This window comes from Scardinius erythrophthalmus (assembly GCF_964197995.2).
Source record: "Scardinius erythrophthalmus genome assembly, chromosome: 6".
NCBI lineage: Eukaryota > Metazoa > Chordata > Actinopteri > Cypriniformes > Leuciscidae > Scardinius > Scardinius erythrophthalmus.
In genome coordinates, this window is record NC_138226.1 from 19,229,379 (window position 1) to 19,252,814 (window position 23,436).

General features: G+C 36.0%; 1 protein-coding gene across 3 annotated transcripts in view; it reads right to left on the reverse strand.

Moving 5' to 3' along the window:
• gtdc1 (glycosyltransferase-like domain containing 1) overlaps positions 1-20,799 on the reverse strand; it is a 40,071-nt gene extending 19,272 nt beyond the window's left edge. For 2 of the 3 annotated variants that reach the window (XM_081367853.1, XM_081367851.1), the window contains exons 1-4: positions 20,747-20,799; positions 14,329-14,556; positions 9,097-9,264; positions 7,857-8,030 (exon numbers count right to left, since the gene is read on the reverse strand). In XM_081367853.1, the coding sequence (XP_081223979.1) occupies positions 7,857-8,030; positions 9,097-9,264; positions 14,329-14,507 (521 nt within the window). In that variant the 5' untranslated portion in view covers positions 14,508-14,556; positions 20,747-20,799. Of the gene's footprint in view, positions 1-7,856; positions 8,031-9,096; positions 9,265-14,328; positions 14,621-20,746 lie in introns of those variants that run through there. The other variant, XM_081367852.1, reaches the window with a different exon arrangement.
• Positions 20,800-23,436: the final 2,637 nt, after the last annotated feature.

The window sequence follows — 23,436 nt, forward strand, 5'->3', positions numbered from 1 at the left end:
GGAATCCGATGTCAAAGAAACAAATGAAAAAAGGTGCCCGCCAGATGTTTCACCGACAAGATTAAACGCTCAGCGATTTGATTAAGAAAGCCCATCTCCTCATCACCCCATCCTGCCCACATTAAGGCTTAAGAGCAATCAAAAAAGAGAGTGCTACAGGATGAGTAGCAAGGCGCATGAGGATTTGGAGCTCGGGTGCCAAGTGATGAGTTTCTGACCGCTGGTGGCTACCGACTCCAAGGGAGTACAGTGATAATCAAGGCCTCCACGGGGACCTGAGCAAGTATGAAAAGCAGGATTAGCAGAAGTTCAACATCAGCAGATCCATCGCAGCTTTATCACAAAAGCAGCTTTTATTAGATATGCGTATTTACAAAACATGCTTGCGCTGGACCAACAGCAAATTTTCCAATACATTGGAATGGTTTCCTAAGCCGCCCAGTCCTAAACTCAATGTTATACACACATTTCTACATAAAAAAACACCCACTCGCTTCAATTAAATAATGTAACCCACACAACTATGAAGCCGTGGCACTGGTTTATGTAACAAGGTAATCGGCGTCTTTGATGCGACTTTATTACTTCGATATGGGACCAAGGCGCATAATTTCCACTGCGCTGTTCCCTTTGAACCGTTCTGAGACAATCTCTACAGCAGGATATCCTGCCATCTGCTTCAGTAACAGAATCGCTCCGCCAGTCAGTCATTGGCGGCAGGCCGCCTTACAGAGAGTCACATCCATGCCTTTGAACTGCTTTTTAAAAAGCAGCCAAATACCCTCTTTTCCCCACCAACTTTGAAAAGTAGCTTCAGTTATCTGTGCTGAGTTAAATGGGCTAATGAAAACCTGGTCCTCCTGACAACGAGAGTCTAGCGAGAGATTCCTGTGATGGATTTTCCCCTCAATGAGCTTGATAGCACTGTGGTCCCCATCTTAGGAGGAACTGTCATTGTTTTAGATCACAGCATTGGGATCAATACAGTGCTGGCCATCAATCTTAGCATTCCGATTGGGTGCGTGGGACTTTCTGCAAACATCTGATGCCAGTTAAGTGCTATGGAAACCAAATTCACTCTTCTGCCAGAGCGGAGAACAATGGAAATCAGAGCAGCATTACATTCGAGTCCTTCCAGGAGTGTCTTTGTGATGTGGCGGTGATGTGTTCCTTAGGGCTGAAACTCTTGAAAGGACACCTGATTGTCATGTGAATTTATGCAAACATGTCCAGTTGGGCTGTTGTGTTTTAATACAAAGACTGGCCTTTAATAGCGGCCACCAGCGTTGTGGATTTCAGTGATTGATGATGTGGTATGGCCCCGCTCAGCTGGGCTCCTGCTCACTAGGGTCAATCGCGATTGAATTACGGCTAAACGCAAAAAGCCAATTAATAAGTGAGGTCTGATGAAGTTGATCCAAAGGACACGGCGAGGGATAGAAGCCTTTAAAGTAGAGATTTCTTTGGATTATACTACATTCAATGAGATATTACAAAAGATGTTTTCATTCTGAGGTTACTTTTACCTTGTTTATTTTTCTCCATCTTTCTCCACTAAATGGGGATGGTGACTGCGGGCTAACCCTGTACTTTATTTACTTTAAAGGGAGTTTCCTTATACTAACCTTTGTGGGCTGTCCTCTCGCGACTATACCGTACGTTTTACATCAGTATTCTTGACGCCTTTCTTTTGTTTTTAACAGCATCTGTTGAGAATATGGTATGACAGTAGAGCCAATATTTTAATAATTATAAAAATGTTACTTCTTTTTTGTTTCTGTTGACAGAAAAAGAACAAAAGAATGAAAGAAATAAGAAATATGCATCACATAAACAAGGGACCAACAGGAGCCCACCTGCGAGATATTTCATATCAAATACTCTGTTTCTTCTCTTGTTTGTCTCTGGGAATATTTTTAAATTCTTAAAAGGCTTGGACAAAGTTGGTTGCTGAGAAAAGAACCCAGGGCATGTTGACGGATGGCCGGCCATGCATATAATCGTTTCCTTACACTCTGTGAGTTTGCTTTGGAAGGGGCGAATTACCATCTGAAAATGAGCTGAGAAACACTGTAGGCGAGAGCCCTGCGTCATCAGTGTCAGCTTACTTACAGCGTCTCTTAGCCATGATACGGACACACATACTTTTGCAAAAATGCACACACACTAGTGTGGACCAACATTACTAATGTCATCTTAACCCACATTTTACACACAGGGCAAATTTGTCATCCAACCAAGCGTAGGGGCACATCCATCCCCTCATAGAAACAAAACATATAACAAACAACACACAAGCAGACATAAACAGCACCGATAGTGCTCTTTATTTGTACATGCTATTAGAGGTATAACATTTCTCGGTAAAAAAATAAAATAAACAAATGCTAACCGTTAATTCTAACTTGCGCCGTGGTTAATCTCAAATCTGATGAGGCATCTATAATAACGCGTAAAACAGACAGACAGTTCCGCTAATGTATGTTTCTGTCGATGGATACACTCTGGACAGCTACGTTCATGTGAAACGCATGCAATGAACTCTTAGTATGTAGATCTATTGTTGACATCACAGTTCCTCACATGTTGGTGTGTTGCAGTTCAGTATGGCAAGTGAAGGAGAAAAGCCGTTGATAGAACCGCTGCCTGCATCATATAAATCTCTTGTCTGGTATCCCAATACGCTGTTACAATAGAGATGGTAAAAAAAAAAAAAACGTCACTATATGTAAACTTTGTTCAGTGTGAGTCCTGTATGCTCTAATATGACGACCAGTGATTTACGGCGTCATCACCCGGGTGTTGATACGCAGGTGAAACAGAAACAGCACACATTACCTTATGTGTTCAAAACAGGCACTCTGTGCCAATTCGGACAGTCACAAAACAATAATGAAAGTGCAGGGCTGGGCTAAAGATGTTCAGGACAGTTGATGGAATAGTCTCTGTCCCGATCGGGCCAGTACTGCATCATCATATAAAGGCTGGCCCACACTAAAAGATTTTTAAAATCAAATCAGATTTCCAGATGTGAGAGACCACAAACATGACGATGAAAAAAAACATAGATTTAACTGTTTTGTTCCTATAGTGTGTGGAGTGCGTTTTGGTCGATCGGATCACAAGTGGACGACGTTAAATACAGGTGTAAACAAGGACTAAAACTTTTTGAGGTAGTCGAAAACGCATTGGACCGGATTGCTATCGTAGTGTAAACACTCATGTGGTCGAATGATGGCCTATGTGTAAACATTATGGGAAGTGCGCTAGCCACTAGCCAGATGGCATTTAAACTTTGGCTGGAGATGAAAAACGTACCAAGCACAATGTTCTCTCACCATTCCTGATTTCTAACATGCACTCATCGCGTTCAGCGTGGTCTTGCGGCTGTCAGAGCAGAAACGAAAGCTGCTGGTCTCCATATGTTTTTCTGTTTTCTCTGGTCTTGTTCATATGTAAATTGGTTATTTCAAGCTTATTTCGTTCATTAGATCGAAAGATCTGAAAAAGCCCACACATTTACCCACCCATAGACCCTCCCCTCGAAGAAATCAGGACAGAAGTGGTTGAAAGTGGATAAAAGAGACAGATTTAAACACCAGATGTAAACAGGAATACTTGTTTTCCGTCTACTTGTGATCCGATTGACCAAAATGCATCTTAATACCAGGTATAACAGATTCCATTCACAAACAACCAAATTCCCAACTGTGCACACGCAAAATCTCTCACGGTCAAACATGAGCAAACAAACATGGCAGACGACCAGCAAGAAGAAATGGTGATAATAATGTTAGGACTGCTTTTTACAGTAAATTAGCGAATAAAAAGAAAAAGGTTTGAATGAAGTCGTGTTATGCTTCCGTCTTCCGTCAGCTCGCTTTCTGATTGGGTATGATTTCGTTCCACGTGACAATCTACAGAGTGCATGTGTGTTTGTCCTCTGGGTTCACCCCACTCAACAGGATTTGATTGTAAATATACAACATGTTGGAAATTTACAATTTGAGATCGATGCTGCCCTGACGTTCTTCCGAGTAGATTCAATCATTTTTTTTTTAAATTAACACACCTCACACCACAGGAAAATCTGATAAAAAATCTGTAGAACCATCAAGACATTCAGGACTTTACCTAGGATTGTCGGATGGGGAGAATTGGGACCAAAATCGGCCACTCTTGTAGTCTGCCTTTAGTCTAACATTTGTCGTTGAGTCATAGCCAATACTGTTTTAAATAGTCTGTGCGTTGCACTTCATCTTTTTATAGCATTTTGATCAAATGACAGAAAAAAACGGAGTGCCCAGCTACAATAAACTTCATAACCTGTAAGCTCTTGAAAACTTGTGATGCACTGCCTCAGAAGCGACCATTCTAATAACAAAAAAACACAACATTCGCTGGTCAAATACTTTTGGTAAAATGTTAATAATATAATGGCATGCAAATATATGATCATATATAATGACGCAATATCAACTTTGACAACACAGTGTTTGATTATTTAAAAAATACAGTGTTTTTTTTCCAATTCCTGAAAAGTAGCCGTTTTGGTCATACAAGGTTTCCGACCGTCTTAAGTGAACGTAAATAGTTGAGAAAGACAACACATGTGTATTGGTATTTTGGATCCATGCATTATGTCTTAAAGTGACAGTAGCCTAATATGCTGCTGCTGTCTGTGTTTTTGGTGTTAATGGCTAGGTTTTTTAAGGTTAATGATGTTAACGGCTCTTGACTGAATAACTTTCGAAACTTTAATAAGGATTCATTTTTACACAGTGAAGATTATATGTGGTGTTTTTTTACATTTGATTACTTTATTAAATATCTCTACCTGAAAAGTACTATTAGACCTATCTGAAAAACTTCAAGAGCATTGTTTCATTTATTTGTATTTTTGCTCTATTTGTTCTTATTTTCGTTTTTTTATTTGGCAGTAGTCCTTTTTTTCCTGAACATAGCACATGCCAAACCGTACTGAAACTGATCCTAAAACCGTTATACAAACCAAACCATGGGTTATTTGAACACCTATTATATATTGCCTGATTCATCGAAAGAATAATTCAAATCAGATAAGAACAAAAAAGTGCTCACCAAGATGTGCTAAACACAATTTCTGATATTTTATTTATTTCAAATAAAATTTAGGTAATAGCATATTATTATTTATTTAATTTTGTGAATAAGGTGCAATCTATAATAAGCATAATTAACACAGAAAGGAGAGTTTGTGCTGAAAAAAAAAAAGATAAACATTTTTATAGTCAATATATATTTAGCATCTGGTCAGACTGGATTGTGAATCGTTAGTAAATAAGATAAAGGAAAGACACAAGAAATATAATGTACGAAAGTGACTCTGCTCTTCGCTAAATTCACTCAAACTGTTTCCATCAATACAGTATTCTTTCATTCAGTTTGCATGTCTAAAACACAAAAGTATTTTCCGTAACAAAAAGGGAGAGCTATGTTATCAATATAGGTGCATTTAAAAAAAAAAATACAGCAAAGCATACACAGCTGTTTTAGTGATGACAAACACTGAAACGTGACCTCAGTGGTCTGGCTCTTCTAAATCACGAAAAACAAACTTGAAAACACAAAGCGGCTGGATATTTCTTTTAAGTTTGCATTAAAAATCTTGATTTTGTCAACAAAGAACTGACTAATGCAAAAAAAAAAAAACTTGCATCAGAGAGATAATGGAAAACATGCCTTGCTCAGACCTGAAGATAAACATTTTAGATATACAGATTGAAAGAAGAGAAGGCAGAAAAGTAATGGACTGCAAACATATAAAACAGAAAGATATAATAAAAATATATGACATGACACTTTTATGCTGAGCTAACACATATAGAACACATGAGATTCAGATTCAAATGAATAGATTATGCTTTTATAATATTGGGTGTTTGTGAGTGTACATACAGTATATAATATTTTATTTATAATTCAAATATCTAATTATATTTTATATAGTAATATATTCTAGTAAAATTTTTATTTTACATATATATATACATATATATATATATATATATATATATATATATATATATATATATATATATATATATATATATATATATATATATATATATATATATATATATATATATATATATATATATATATATATATATATATATTAGGGCTGTGAAAAGATTAATCGCGATTAATCGCATCCAAAATAAAAGTTTGCGTTTACATAATAAATGTGAGTGTACTGTGTATAATTATTTTGTATATATAAATACACACACATGCATGTATTTATTTCAGAAATATTTGCATGTATATACTGTATATATTTATATATAATTTATATGTAAATATAAATATTTGTACATATAAATAACACATTTTTCTTAAATATATACATGCAAGTGTGTGTATTTATATATACAGAATAATTATACACAGTACACACACATTTATTATGTAAACACAAACTTTTATTTTGGATGCGATTAATCGCGATTAATCTTTTCACAGCCCTAATATATATATATATATATATATATATATATAAATATTAAAAATTATTTAGAAAAATTATATATATATATATATATATATATATATATATATATATATATATTTTTCTAAATAATTTTTAATATTTATATTTTAATATAAATAGGCTATGGCTATATAATTTTTCTAAATCATTTTTAATATTTATATTTTTATATATATACATATAATAACATATATTTAATTTCTAATTTAATAGTGACATGCACATCAGAATGACAAAGACTGCTATACAGCTAAGGGAGAATGTGAATGGTATGCACTACATGCTTATAGCCTCTTTAATCTTTAAACCAGCACACATAAGCCTGCCCAAGAATGCCTTGAATCAAAATGAATTTACAATATTGTTCCACTCGTTTCGGGTCCTGCTTGCTGTTCATTAGGAATCTAACAAGAAGCAGGAGTTGCTTCTAGCCGACTTTTTCTTGACATTGTTTTGGAACGGGGCGATGAAAAAAACAAACACCCATGCTTGCTGATCGAAGGCGACAGTTCGGGAAGCAAATTCTGAAGCCAATCTAGACTGCGCAAGTCAAAACGAAGTACGCAGAACAGTGAGATTTTAAAGCTGTAGGGGGAAAAAAAGAGCAGTGTGCTCAGAGACCCCAGATAAAAGTAGAAATCAATTCAGGGACCAGCGAGTGAGACCACAAGGACGTCACGCATTTTAAATATTTGCTTTTTCCTAGCTATTTCCTCTAATCAAGCAATCTCAAAATGCAAGATTATTTTAAATACCCAAAAAAATATGCATTTTAAGTCATGATAACCAACTAAAAAGCAATATATAATTAATGGACACAGCATGAATAGTCAGTTCACTACAGTTGCTTGCGTCCACATGAGCCGAAAGGTTTCTGAAAATGTTTTTGGAAAAATGGTGCATTTTAATAACCTGCCATTCAATGCAGATGAAATTCCCAGAGTGAAAATCCTCACTAATTATTATACTGCGGTCGCTCAGCCACACAAAAATCAAACACACATTTCTACACCATCTACAGTCAAACAGACTATAACACAAAGAAATCACTTTCTGTCCCAGTGGGCATGTTGTGTATGTCCATGCATGTGCGCCCAAGCACAAGCACGTATCTGTAGCCGGAGCGTGTCAAGTGATCCACACAGGATATTAAAGCTGTCTATTCTAATCACTTTCTTACACAACTTTGCCCACTCGCCATTAACCACGCTTGCATACGCGATCAGCTTTTGGGGGCGGATTAAGAGTGAACTTGCTAGCACATTTTTTAATCAGTGGAGGAGTGATCGCTAGAAGGCTGTGGTGAGGGATATAAAGAACAGACCTTGTGACATCAGGAAAGCGAATCGGGAAGTGGAGGACACGACACTTGGGCCGGATGAGCCGGTCCAGATCTTTAGGCCGATGGTCGGGCATGGTCTTCATGAAGGTGGAGATGGAGGAGAGGAAGGACTCCATGTTGAACGAGGAGTTGAACGCCACCACATCCGCAACCAGGCTGGGAAAACATTTTCATTTCAGATGATGGAGGAAGATAAACACAGACAAAGCAAGCCACAAAATGTCACAATATTTCTCCGGTCCTTAATTAATTCTCGAAAATGAGCGTTATTGAAAACAGCATACGTTTTGAAAAGCGAACTTTACTCTTATATGGAAAGCCGTGCTTAGCAGACATCTATAGTAACTAGTCACTTAAAATATCTAATACATGTTGATTAGAATCCACAGACACAAACAAACAATGTTTTTAAATGGCACACCCCAATTGCCAGAATCAATCACCGCATTGCACTCAATTAGAGAGTGAATTAGAGGAGCCGAGCTCTTTTTTGTGTCACTGTTCTGCCACGTTAATAAAGTTGGGCCTTTGAATTATTGACATGATACTCTGACAGACAACAATCACAATGTATTCCAATTAGAGCTCTTAAAACCCTTTCTTTCAAGCATCAAGATTGATTATGACATTAGGCTTTAAAACATTGAGTTCTTAAGAATTAGAGCGCCATTATACGATCCCATAATTAACCAACCACATCATGCCAAGTAACGCGCATGATAAACTATTCTGTCTCAGACACACTGTCTCTCTTGTGAATAAAAATCCAATCTGGTACAGAAATGGTACTTGTTATTAACAGACTACTGACATACTAACATACGTAATGGTGACCAGATTTCTAGTTCAACCATTGATATATAAGTGAAATGTCTAATGTTATTAGCTATGAATTAAAAAAAGGCATTTACACTGCCATACTACTCTAAATTATATTTAGTCATCAAAGCACACTATGAACAGTAAAAACTATTTAGAGTAACTCACAGCACTTTCATTCTCCTTACACTAATGTATTTTAGTTCTGCAAAAATTTGCATATTCTTTTTTTTCTACAGTGGAAAATAATGATGACATTGAAATTACATACTGTGTGCTATGGTTACTTATTCTAAATCCAGCATGTATAATATCCAGCACGTTAGATATGTATGGTAACCATAATAAGGTATGTTTTTCTTCCACAGGTACTTTTGAAAAGTTCAGTAGATTCTGCTATTACCATGAGAGGATCTGGTTGTAACCGTATTGGAAGTCTCTTTCTTGTCTCTTTCGGACTGGATAGACCAGCTGGTTCTCATGGAAGTAGAGAACCTTCTTAAGATGAGCGAGATCAGGCCGCAGGGCTACAAGCTCAGCAAGATTGAGGACGGAGCTTGTGAACAAAACCCTGCGAGACAGAGGAAAAAAAAACAGATAAAAGGAGGAACCATTAATTTGCTGTCTGCCATGGCACACTTGAATATCAATGCTCCATCATAGGTCTAAGCACTGATCCTCATTGTAACAAAAATTGTTCTGACCACAAAGGCCTGCTGTAATGTGGGGGGAAAAAGTCTGCTAATATCCCCTTTTTCAAGGCATTGCAATTGGAAAAATTATTAAATAAGCATGTTGAGAACTGTAATAAAACAATAAGATAAAGATTGAGATTTGATTCTAAACAGTCAGTAGCCTATGCATTGATCATGTGTGATTTTGGCACACTGGGAGATTAAAATTGCAAAAATCTCCAGTCAGAACTGTTCTTATGAGTGTATTCTTAAAACTGTTCACTTTTCAGAGTGTGAGCTCCTGTTGTAAGTACTTTAACCCATATTTGAGTATGGGTGTGTAAGATTATTTTAATGTTTTTGATACTTTTTTATGTGTTATTCTCACCAAGGCTGCATTTATTTGATCAAAAACTGAATAATATAACAGAATAATATGATAAAAACAAAATAATATAACTGTAATATTGTGGAATATTATTACAATTTAAAATAACTGTTTACAATTCAATAATGTGATGTTAATGTGATGCTGATTTCTAGCAGCCATTTCTCCAATCTTAAGTGTCACCGATTTGACACAAACATTTCTTATTATCAATGTTGAAAACAGTTGTGTTGCTTAATATTTTTGTGGAAACGTCACAAATTTTTTTTCCCAAGTTTCTTTGATGAATAGAAAGTTCAAATACCTTTTGTAACATTAAAATGTCTTTACTGTCATGTTTGATCAATTTAAAGTGTCCTAGCTGAATAAAACTACTAATTAAAAAAAAAAAATCTTTCTGAAACTTTTTAACAGTAGTGTTAATAAACTAACATTGAAAAAGTTGACTTTTTGAAATGCAAAAATGTATAAAAAGCCTGCAACAGAGATCTCAATTGACTAAAGAGTAAAAAATGAAATCTTATATCTGCAAAAAAAAAAAAAAAAAAGCAGCATCATTTGAAACACAAGAGGACACAGAAATCTCTGCACACTCTGCTGAAAGAAACAGTATTGAGGTTAATGAACACTGCTTTAAGATGTTATATACACAAGTAGGAGACCATTGAAAATTTTACCCTTGTATGTGCTAAGAGCCATGGGACAAGGGCTTTGAAGTTCAGTTCTGGTCTCCCTAAATGAACCCAGCCCCCTCTTCTAAGCCCCCACCGCCTGTCAGTCTAACCCTCCAGCCCGCTCGCCAGTCTCTTTGATGTGGGGAGCCCGCGGCCTCGCGACCGTGACTCTGTCGCTGTCAGAAGAGTCCCTTTTATGCTAATCTACGACCAGCTCCCCCTAACCAATTCCTAATCTTAACTATACGAAAAACCAATCACACTGCTTTAAGATCAGCGTGAAAGGGGGACCTTCTACCACCCTGTGCCCTCGTAACTGTGCGGCAGGATTACGTCTCCATTCCTCAACTCCATCAGGACGAGCGCCGAACGGCACCTCCCAAATCCTTGCTTGCACACAACTCTGAAATCAAACCAGATGATGGAAGTTACTATTTTTAGTCTTGCTTTCCTCTCGAAATTGTCAAGTGGAGTGCGTCCAATAATAATGAAACAGGAAGGCTTTCTCTGGTTCCCTTTGAACTGGAGGTGAGGACAGACACTCGAGTTTAATGCAACTTTTTAGGTCAGTCCAGTTGATGTGGTTGATGAGGCAAGTAGGCAGACAGTAAACGGTATTGGTCCTATAAACCTTAATGAGCGATGGGCCCACCAAAAACCCAAAAGCTAAATCTGACTCATCTCATTTCAGTGGAAAGAACTTTAAATCTCAAATTAATGTACTCAGTAGATATAAACTTCATCCAAGGTGTGTTAACAATCCTACACAGGAGCCATTGTTGGCTTTCATTATACCGTAACTGTCGCCCACTGACTTTTTCCAGCACAAACTATTAACCGTAACTAAACCAGACATTTTGGCTTTGCGAGAACCTGTAAGATAAGAGACACAGTGGGTGGGCAAGCTCCTCTGTGCTGAGTCAGGTTTGTAACATTATCAAGGTGCCGATATGGAAAAGCGAGCGTTGCTCTTGGCGCACTTTGGTAACAGTTTATGATAAGGTTTCATATGCTGACGTTAGTTAACTGGTTAAAATGAACTAACAATGATTTCAACATTTTCTAATACATTATTCAAATCAAAAGTTGTACCTGTTAATATCGTTTAATGGACCTAAGCTGACATGAACTAACAATAAACAATTGTATTTTTCTCAACTAATGTTGGCACAGATTATTGTACCAAAATACTGTAACAAATGTATTGCTCATTGCTAGTTAATGTTAGTTAATGCATTAACTAATATTAACTAATGGGACCTTGTTGTAAAGTGTTACTGTATCTTTAGTACCTCTTCGTTATTTGAGAAGAGATGAACCATTTTGAAAATCACTATTCACTATGAAATGGACCACATTCAAATATTTTCACAATAGTCGCCATGAGGGCAAGTTGCAAACGTCCTGACAGTTGATACAAGTTTTGAAAGTGCATCCAGTTGACACGTGAAGGGTTATGACTGTGCATATTTGATACCTGACTTTAGGAATGAAACATATGTTTTTCCTTTTGCTTAACTTCGAGTGCAGCGAGATTGCAGCTGAAGGAATGCTCAGGGCTTCCCCCACCCACCTGCGGTTTCTCTGTCCCTTAAAAGGAAGCAAGAAAGTCCCCATCGGATCCTATTCTCTAAATGTGTTTGTGTCCTTGTTTATGCAGTTTTAGAAACTCTATTTGAACCAACACTTCACAGAGTTCCATTAAGTAATATAAGTGTATAATCTCCCCATGTAGTGCACTTTAAGTGCAGGCCCACATTTTAAAATGTCATCGTAAATTGAAAATAGCCTGATTCTGGTAACACAATGAGTTTTGATTAGTTAGCATTAGTTAATGAATTAGGTATTGTGGGATTACAAATTTAGGTTTACATTGAATTTAGAATGTTAAGGTTGGGTATAAATTATTATTAGCAGAGTTTTCTAGCAAAAGACTCCGGTCAGTCCTGTTTTACTGAAACTCTTAATGGCTCTTGGAGTTTGTGTTTTAACAAGAGAGTCCTGCCAGTCCTGTACTCGGATCTCAGCATTTGAATAGATATGCTGAGTGGGTTAGGGTGGGCAGCACTCTCAGTCTAAAACCGGTTCCTAAACCTGTCTTTTTGGTTCCTGCCCCTAAATGTATATAAACTGTAAGAGAACATTCACTTAGTCAGACTTGGTGACTGCAGCTACCGACAGCTCGTGTTTTCAATAAACAATCCTGCTGAAGAAACAACCAAGTCTCCTGGTCTCCGATTCTGAGTTTACAACAGTATCATAACCTAACAATGAACAATACTTTTAGAGTATTCATTATTCTAGATTTATGTTCATTTCTACACATTTGTATAAATGAACATTAGAATTTAAAAACACCAAATAATACATTTAGATGAACAAATGCTAATTAAATAAACAATAAAAATGTTTTTTTAATGTCAGTTCATGATATCTGATGTATATAATGTTAAAGTCACCATGAAACCAAAATCGACAATTCTTTCGATTTTGTAAAAATCGAAATAAAAAATTATATCTTTAATATCTTTAATAAAAGATTATTTATCTGTGCACATACATTTTTTTTTTCAAATTCATGTGTCCTTGTAATCTTTCATCAAAATAACTTCCTGCAACGACATTTCTTCTCTTTTCTGATGACGTGTTTACTGGCATCATGAGGGCGGGACAATCTGTCACTCACATGACATCACAGCAATAGCAAACCACAACCATCCAAGACCCAATTAATTCCCCACGGACAAAATCAAGTCCCGTCCTAAATTTTTTCTTGTTCAAAAAGCTATTTCACTCGGATATATGTCACAATAGGGAAGAAAGACTTTTGCCACTTCTCATGCCGACTTGAACAAATTGAACCTTATTGTAAAGTGTTACTCAGGTTCTTCTGTTGAAAATAAAACAGGCAGCTATAATTACACTCCTCACATTTAGCTCAGCGTTGGTGTTTATCTTGTATCAGCTACATAATCTGATCGTATAGTGACTGATCAAACTGTGTACCCACATGTACCAGCAACACCTTTAACTTTGATAAAATTTGTTTTTGACTTTTAAGAACATCCTAGTATTACGTGTAAAAATGTCAAACCACATTACACTGGTGTTATTACACAAAGCTACTGTGTTGTGTTAGTAGACATTTAAATAAGATGACAATAGCTAGATAGCTATGTCTGTGATTTCAGAAGAAGGAAAAAGCTAAAAAAAAAGTGGTGAATTTACAATAGCAGCGCAGAGAAAATTAGCATTAGTTAGTAAATATCTTAGGTTAAAATATATAAGCATTGTATATACATAATGCAAAACAATTAAAAAAAAACAATATGAAATCTGATCCATATTTTTATGGAGAGGTTGTGAAGGAAATGCAGAAATGTGTTCGATTCAGACAGGATTTCAATTTCTAAAAAAAGTCTTTGGTATATGTGTGCATCTAAAAGATGTGCTCCTGCAAGTTTAGCTGTATAGCTACAATATCCTCAGCCATGCTTCGCCGTAAATAGGAAACCACAGCTATGTGGCTTTAAAGTATGGGACTTGGGGGGTGAAAAATGTTTGAAGTATGAGTACAGCAGAACTGAGTAAATCAGTAAGTGCATTGTACAACGATTATACTTAACCTGACAACATTTAAGGTCATGCAAATGTATGAAATGGTGTTCTTTGATTTGGTAAATAATAAATGTTCACGAGAATCCAATAAGCACATGAAGATTTATTTGCAGATGACACTTGCCTTGGCATTCTTTATCTAATGCATTGAAATAATTAATAATATAGAATGTCTAAAACTGTCCAAATATTTTTGTGCCAGTATATTTACATATTTATCTCTTTAAAAAAACGATAAAATTACTTTAAGGAACACAACCAGACTGATGACCTCTGCTGACCTGTACGTGGAACTTGCTGGAACTGCTTGCATGAAGTACAGAGCAGAAGTTCTGGCCCTCCAGTGCCATTTCTTCGCAGGTAGAGTGAAGCTTACACAGTCTTCAACACTTTGCTTGAGAAGATCGACCAGCTGTTTGTGGGAACCGCCATAGAACGCCTCCAGCAAGAGCGCACTCATGGATACAGGCCCAACCAAACCTGATGTTTACTGTGAATGCAAGCTATTACTGTAGAGTTCAAAAGAACAGGGAAAAAAATCAATCAGAAAAGAATACTAAAAACATCACATTTCAATGACTCACATAAAAAAGAAGGCCGTAAACAACAATCATAGCGAAAATGATATTTTAATAACCTATGATTAAAAACCACGTATTGGAGAGGGTGTTAATAATAATTGCACTGGCAAAATTCGCCCACGTACAGTACTTTCCGAGTCACCTAGAATTTCATCATATATGTGTCACGGTTAAGTCATAACTGGAGTGTATAATAAGTTGTGCAGCAAAAAAAAACAAAATACTTCAGCTGATCATTTGGAAATGTACCTCGCAATTTGATTATGTTGTTTTGACAACTTAAAGCAAGAAATTAACTTAAAGCGACATTACTAATTTAACTCACTTCTTCAGTAAGACGACAATAGATAGATGAATAGATAGATGTACTGAATGCACTAAGGCCATAACCAAAAGCTCTTCCTCAAGTAGCAACAAAAAGTTGGATTCATTTGAGTAAATTGGTTCAATTGGACATAGAAAAAAAACAACAAGATTTTGTGATCCGCATTCCTTTCTACACACCATTTTAGGTTTTCTTTTCAATGGCATAGTATTGAGTGAAATGCTGCTGTCACTAAGTTTCCGATAAAGGGGTATTTTTTTTCTTTTTATGTGAGTGAGTCATTCATTCAGATCCCCCTTATTGTTAATGTGGCAGATAAATACAGCTTATTTGTGGAAACAAAAGACACAGCTAATGTAGTCAGCAACTTGTAATAGCTAACTACTTTTTAAATACCTTTATGTAGTTAGCTTGTTTTGCTAATTTCAAGCTTGTAGCTTGAGAAGCTACTGTTTCAAAATAACTTCCTGAGCAATGAACAATTTAAACAGGCAAGCTGTCGCTCTCAGACAACACTCAAGTTTAACTTCAAAAATGACATTAACGTATTTGTACAAATTTAAGTGGTATCTTGTGGTGCTTCGACCATACTTTCTTTACCAGTCTGAACAGTCAACACCCATGTGATAAACACTGCTGAGCTAAGCACTTCATAAGCAGAACTGTGAAAACCAATCAAAACTTTGCAACAGGGAACTGGAAATGTAACAACTTAAGTAGGTTTAAACATCTAACCTGAAATGCTGGGGTTTTCCAATCGCTCGGATACACAGAGTGGGATTTTCTCACACAGTGATTTACCTCTACCCTTTTACCTCAGAGCCTCCATTTTACACAGGTAAGGCGTGAAAAGCATTCAACCTCAAAATGGAGAGGAAAGTGAGGGGTTAATGTTGTCGCATTCAGCCCCCCACACAGTTCATGTGAAAGGGAAACCCCGCAGTGCCTGGTCTCACAACCAAAAGCAGCACCATCATGACTGTCGATGGATGCTGAGTCATTGCTGCATTCAAAAGGCTCGCCTGTGTAAGCGTAAACTCCAGCAAATCAATGGAACGCCATAACAACACCAGAGAGGGATTCAATTTCTACTGATTTAGTCAAAATACCTTTGAAGGCGGCATGAAATATTGCATTTACATGCCTAAGACTATTATAAATAACTAGCTAATAACCTTTTGCCAAGTCATGACCATATGAAAAATAAAAGCATGAAAACAAGAACAGAATAAATTTGCATATAAAATTGAACTATTTATACTGCCTATTACTCATATAAATGCATTCATAAGAAGCTTGATGAAATGAATCTACACTAACATCGAAAGTGGCACGTTTACCCATATGTCCACCTACAGAATTAACCATAGAAATTCCTTCATTCTTTCTTGTAGAAAAACATACCCCCCTCCCCCCCTCCCGAGGAGACAGGCCATTATCTACACTGCATTATTCCAGATGAAATACAGGATTTCCTTTGGCTCTCAAAATACTGGGGAAGAGGCAGCGTTAGAGAGATTCTGCCTCAAAATACAGAAAAAAAAAACTGGGATGCAGCTGATACATCCGCAGGGGCAGTGCACGAAGACGTCATATTAAGCGCCAGTACCAATCCTGACGATTAAACCCATCAGTAAAAGTGACTCTACCAATGGCACCAATAAGTGCCAGTACAGGGGGGCGGATAGCATGGCACTGCCCAGTGACAAGCACCCAGAAACATGGCGCATTGGAGCGTGTGAGCCAACTCTCAACACCTCATTTTAACAGCCTCTAGCCATCCGTGGATGTCTTGAGTGTGTATGCGTGTGTGAATGTGTGTGTGTGTGTTTGCGTCATCACCCACGATGGACTCTGACAGGGCAGGAGGAGGCCTTAAAGTGATGTGGTCTTTCTGGAGGGCTAATTCAGCCAGAATGAAACATCCGATTATGTACTCCCACACAGCAGACCAAAGCCACGGCTGATCACTTGAAATTAGACTTGAGCGATACGAGGAACAACATGAGGACGAGCCTTGACCGTGCTGCATCAGGACTGTATCCAAAGTAAAACACCAAATAAAATAAACTGGGCTATTAAAATGATGTACGCATATGGGTCAATGATATGATGCTCATCTTTTCCAAAACAAATTTATTTGATTGTATGCATAACGTCAAAACTGGGTGATTAAACTGTCCTGACATCATAAGGAAAAAAGCCTCAAAAAAATGATTGGGTAGTACTAGTTTTGCATAATATTTGAAATATTTATATATTTATTTATGATCATAATACACATTTATTTTCTTATGATAATGCTGATTATTGATGAAGTATTATTATTAAAAACTATTTTAACAAAACTGCTTTACCGCATATTATTAATAATCGAAACACTTTTGTTGGAAAATCAACTCAGGTCATGAGTTTACCAACATGCCAACATGCATGAAGAAGTACATGAAAAATAATTTTCCGAAAACATAACATTAATAATAATTCTTTATTTGCTTTATTGCAAATTTGTTATTGACCCATGCACCACTGAGGTGCTCATTTTGAAAGTCAAAAAAGTCAAGTCACCACAGATTGGTAGTTATGTAATGAAGTGCACAATAAGAGCTGCAGTAGACACATATCAACGTGCCTTGTTTTCACAAGTTGGGCGCTCAAATTAAAAAAAGCGAAACCTACACACAGAGGAAAAAAATATTAGTGCCATCACATATTGTCTGGGTCACGAATGAGTGGGCAAACAGTGAAGCTCTTTCAAAGTTCACTGTGCGCATAAATTCAGACAATGGGCCATCTCCATAGCTTGCATTCAGATGACTTCATATTTGAGCAATATTTTAACCTTGTAAATACTTTGGCTATGACTCTACATCGCCTGAGATGTGAAAACTTTTACATTACATGTCCTAACGTTCGTTAAAAACCACATCGAATAAAAGAAAAAGCTAATTAACTATTTTTTTTCTAACTATCCAACTATCTAACTACCATTTCCAATGTCAATGGATAAAAGAAATACATTTTCATCAGCTCAAGCAGCGTGAAATAACTGTCAAAAAAGCTTTTCTGCAATGATATTGTTTAACAAACTGGTCTAATGAATGTTGCCAACACAACCTCTTCAACCTCCAGTCCAGACAGTCTCTGCTGAACTGAGTGGCATCCCAATCAACTAAAACACTATTAAGCCTTGTAAAATGATAGTCATTTGTTCCTGAAACCTTTTAATTCAAAGTGCTCAGAATGACATTGGCACTTTCAGAAGGTTCACCACACGCACCGAGGGCACAAAGTACTATTCATAAATGCCTTTGATCTCACGTTAGAAAAGCGAGAGGAAGTTCACATTTTCCACGAATTAAATTTTTAGACCATCCAAGTGTCTGTTCTGTCTTTTAATAGAGTGAGCCGTGTCCTCATTCACCTCGTCAGAGGCTTTGTGTTAACGGTAATCATTAAAGGAAAAGAAGCTGCTCTGTAATTACATGCTAGCACTTACATGCTAATCACTGCACACCCGGCTGACAGAGATGAAGCGGCGAAACGGCAGGCATGGTAATCATGTGCCATGAATTGAAGAGTTTAACCTGATTCTTTATCATTTATGGGTGACAATTAGGGGACAGACTACAGCATTCTGAATTAGACTAGGCTTTTAATAATACAAAAGCTAAACACATTTGATTCCTGTACAGGTCGTCTGAAAGAAAATTTCCTTCAGAGGGCTCATTTCAAATGTCTAGTAGAAGAAAATTGTGTCTATTACTGTTAAAGATGTGATAAGATAACATAAAATGGCCTCTATCACAGACATGGAAGGCATGAAGTTGATCAAATAAAGTTCAAAGAGCCGTGTTTAAACTATCAAGACGTAACCAAAATTAAATAAAAAAGAAATAATATAAAAATCAAGAAAATGATGAACATTTTGTGCCAAAGTAATGGCCTCTATCACAGACATGGAAGGCATGAAGTTGATCAAATAAAGTTCAAAGAGCCGTGTTTAAACTATCACGACGTAACCAAAATTAAATAAAAAAGAAATAATATAAAAATCAAGAAAATGATGAACATTTTGTGGCAAAGTAACCTCAAACAGGCAAAACTGTAACTGGATGTGTGGATGACGTTATTTCAAAAGGGTAGCTACATGAACAGCAGTTGAAAAATATCCCAATGCTGAATTTCTCTTTTTGTCATTACTTAGAATTAAAATTTAGGGCAGTAAAATCTAATTCCTCATCGATACAATTTACCGGAATGGATTAAATGTAGCAACAGATTTTACCAAAAGTCCCTCAATTCTAATTAGCTTTCCATGTCTATGTATTTCCATTTGTGGGTTAAAAAAAAACGTTTCCTGTTTAAAGTGTAATGCAGCACACAGGTTCTCCTTCATTTATGGGTCATAACACGCAAATTAAGTAAAACAGACCAACAAAAATAAGTAAATATATAAAATAATAATAATAAAAAGAGCATTATAAAGGCAAACATTTCTGCCTACTGTTATCTTCCAAAATTATCGAACAGGGCAGGTCAATTCTGGGTTATTTGTAATAGTGTGCGATGTTAAAAAGTCATTTTACATCCCTTTTCTCTTTTCAATATGACAATAGGGATTAAACGATGCACATTAAGCTAGATGGCTGACAAAAACATCAAGACCAACTTTGAGACATTTCGAGGCTCCATTCTTCATTTCCTCTCGCTGACTCATTTCAAACAAAACAGCTGGTCCAGCTGAAACCATGCAAATGATGATCTAAAGAAACTACTCTGCATCATATTGCAGCATTTAGAGTAAAGGATGATCATATTCATATTGATAATCTAAATAAATAAAATCACTACAGGAATATCTGAATATATCAGATTTTGTTAACTCTCATTTATGTGCATGTATTGCATTTGTCCACTATTATAGCATCTCTACTGTGACCAGTTAATAATACAATATGATATTCTGAAGTGATATTTCATAAAATCTGTGTCTCTTATTTCAACCTGAAAACTTACTGCCATTTTAAAACGGCTTGATTTTATTCAGCAAACCTACATTAAGGAGTTGGAAGCTAAAGCCACATATTAATTTCAGTGCAATATGACAATAAAATGTCAACCCAAATGGCATCTATATAATATGGCATTAAATGCTGGCAACGCCTTTCTTCAAAAACTACCTTTACGTTTCTAAAAAATGTTTGCAATACCTTTTAACCAACTTTTAATCATTTTAGTGTATGTATGATGTCCTTGTTATGTTCACATAGGTCGGTGTGCGTAAGTTAGTTCATCAAATTAACTATGATGAACATATTTCACTAACGTGTGGTGTGACAAGCAAAGAGTTTCTATTTCTTTCGTTATTTTGAATTCTGTATCTAACTTATAGTTTAATCGTTTCAAACCAAGCAATATTCTTTGTATGAAATGCTTGGAAAGGGTGCTTAAAATGTTATTACTATGTGATATGTTGTTATCTAATGCAGACATCAAACACAGCCTTCAAATATTTTGAGCCACAGGAAGTTGTAAGGAACGTTGTAACGTATTTACAAACGACAGCGTTTTTTTTATTACATTAATTCACATCACAGCCATGAGAACAAATTAACTTTAACATTTGTTTAGAAGACAGACACTAAGACACATTTCGCTATAACTGCACAACCGCATACTCGTTTCTGCCTTTAGTCAAACAAGCTAATGATAAGCACTCGTTGGTTTTAAACCAGTAACGGAGGCTGAAATCGGCAAAGCAAAACATTCGCGTGTTTAATTCAGTCTTACCTCTTCCTGATAGGAAACACGGCGCGTATTTACGTCATGACGTCACTGTGCGTGATTACGTTCTTCCAGCGCTGTACCATGAAGTCGTTTGCAGGCGTCATAATGTGTTAGTATGAACTATGGACATGTGGGACGTGCCATATATGATAAATAATATAATTTATAATATAACACATTTTGTTTTAGAGCGACAACGTTAGTATTTTGTCAAAATGCATTTGTTTTTATGCTGGAAATCCCATGTCATATCAGTTTAAGCCAGGTTTTGGAACATGCTGGTTTGTTTTCCAAGGAGGTCTACTAACCCTAACCAGCTTGATCAAGGTCTACAATGTTGATCTCTCTGTCCCACCAGCTGGTAGTCCAGCTGATCCATCATCTAGATCAGCTTGGGCCATAATGACCATAAATGACCAGCTTGGTCTTGCTAGAATCCTTATAAAACCTCATTTGTTGGTGGATTTTTTTTATGAGAGCAGTTATATGTGGAAACTCATACAACTGAAAACATTTTCGGGAATGGCAGAACAGCATTTAATCAGAGCCGGATTAACGCAAAGGCAAACTAGGCACGTGCCTAGGGCCCGATTGGCGGGATGGGGCCCAGACAGAGGGACAAAAAAAAAAAAAAAAAAAAATGTACAAATGTCCCATCTACAATTTATTTCAATATTTATTTATTAACTAAAAATAGTGACGATGTTTATCTTAACCATAGACTGTTACATTACTGCAGTTAAACCAATTAATGTGTCCGTTACAAAGCGGGTGCCGGCTTCTGAAAGTAGTGTGTAACGAACGCATCCATCAGGTGCGAGGCAAAAGCCTAATAAGCACACAAAGAAGCACAGCTCATAATGCAGGTGTGTGAGTTGTCGTCATCTAGTTTGGAGTGATTGCAATGTATTCTAAATATAAACTTGTACTGTAGATCAGCGTCATTTCTGGAAAAATCATTCACCGCTTTATTACGAGTTTAAAAGAGCGCGAGCGTCATTAACGTGCCCAGACGCGACGCTTTGAATTTGCGCGTACAATAACATCGCGTCGGGAGCTGACTAGTAAAAAAGCTACAAAATTAAAAGACAAGACGTCTGTATTCTAAGTTAAAAAGCCAACACACTACAACATTTTTAAATGTTTCAAATAAAGGATCTCATATCTATGGGTCTATCTTCTAAATTCTGCTGCTGATTAGATTCCTGACATTACGCCAATAATATCACTTTATATATTTTTTTTCTGCTCAGTAGCGATCGTGTCTTTTTCTTCCACTTGATTTGTGTATAGCATATTTAAGGTAGCAATGCAATATAAAAGCACTTATGCTCATCTACTGAAGTGGGATTCTGGAACTGTGAATAAATTGAATAAAACAGCAAAATAACAACAACAACAATAACATCTTCATTAAACAAAAAAGAGATTATCTTAGATAAAGTTTGATTACTATGTACATACAGTACCGGTAAAAGTCTGGACCCATTACTATTTTTAATGTTTTTGAAAGAAGTTTATTATTATGCTCTACAAGCCTGCATTTATTTGATCAAAAATACAGAAAAAAACAGGAATATTCAGCAAGGATGTGTTAAATATATAAAAAGTGATAGTGAAGACTTTTTTAAAACAACGTTTTAATAATCAAAAATCCTGAAAAAAAGTATCACAGGTTATAAAATAAATATTAAGCACCATTTCTAACATAATAAATCAGAATGATCACGTGGCACTACATTCAGCTTTGCATCACAGAAATATAAACTATAGTAAAATAGAAAACCATTATTTTAAATTTTAATAATATTTCACTATATTATTTTTCTGTATTTTTGATCAAATAAATCCAGGCTTGATGAGCATAAGAGACTTCTTTCAAAAACATTAAAAATAGTAATGTGTCCAAACTTATGTACTGTGTAAGTAAAAATATACTGCTTTTAAAATTAAATGTTATATAAATAAAAAGGTTAGGAATCATATTTGTTTCAAGTGTTTTTTTATTGGGGGTGGGGGGCCTCCAACATGAATTTTGCCTAGGGCCTCCTAATGTCTAGAACCGGCCCTGCATTTAATAAATATTAATATCTTCTGATGTTTAAAGGACAGTCAGTTATGAAGCTTAGCCTACTTGTCCCACATTTTATCTGAACCGCCTCTTCTTAATATGTTGTCAGTATATTTAGCCTACATTTTGCACTCAGTGTACATTGTTAATTGCAAAACTGCTCTCACACATACTTATCTGTCCATCATTCAAATAACGTAAAAAGTTTAGCCTTTTATTGATTGATTCATTGGTGTTTTACAGTTACCACAGTTTTACAGTAATAAATATGTAATTTTTGGTGAAAACTACAATTATAATGGTAAATGTTGGTAACCAAAAGGGACATGTTTATTGTTCATATTTAATTGTGGAGGTGTGTATACTTTAACTGTATTTCATTTTTGATTGTTTTAGATTTAGATTTTTAAACTTTTATTTACCCCAACATATAACCATTTTTTATTTAAAACAAATCTGGTTTTGCCAGGTTTGAATTCATCATTTCTATATATATATTTTTCTGTACTTACATAGGCTATATTGCCTGTCTCAATAGTTATTGTCAGTAGTCAGCTTTAATGAGTGTCTGATATTTTATTAACTGACATAAATGTCCTGGGCCTTTTATTTATTTGTATGT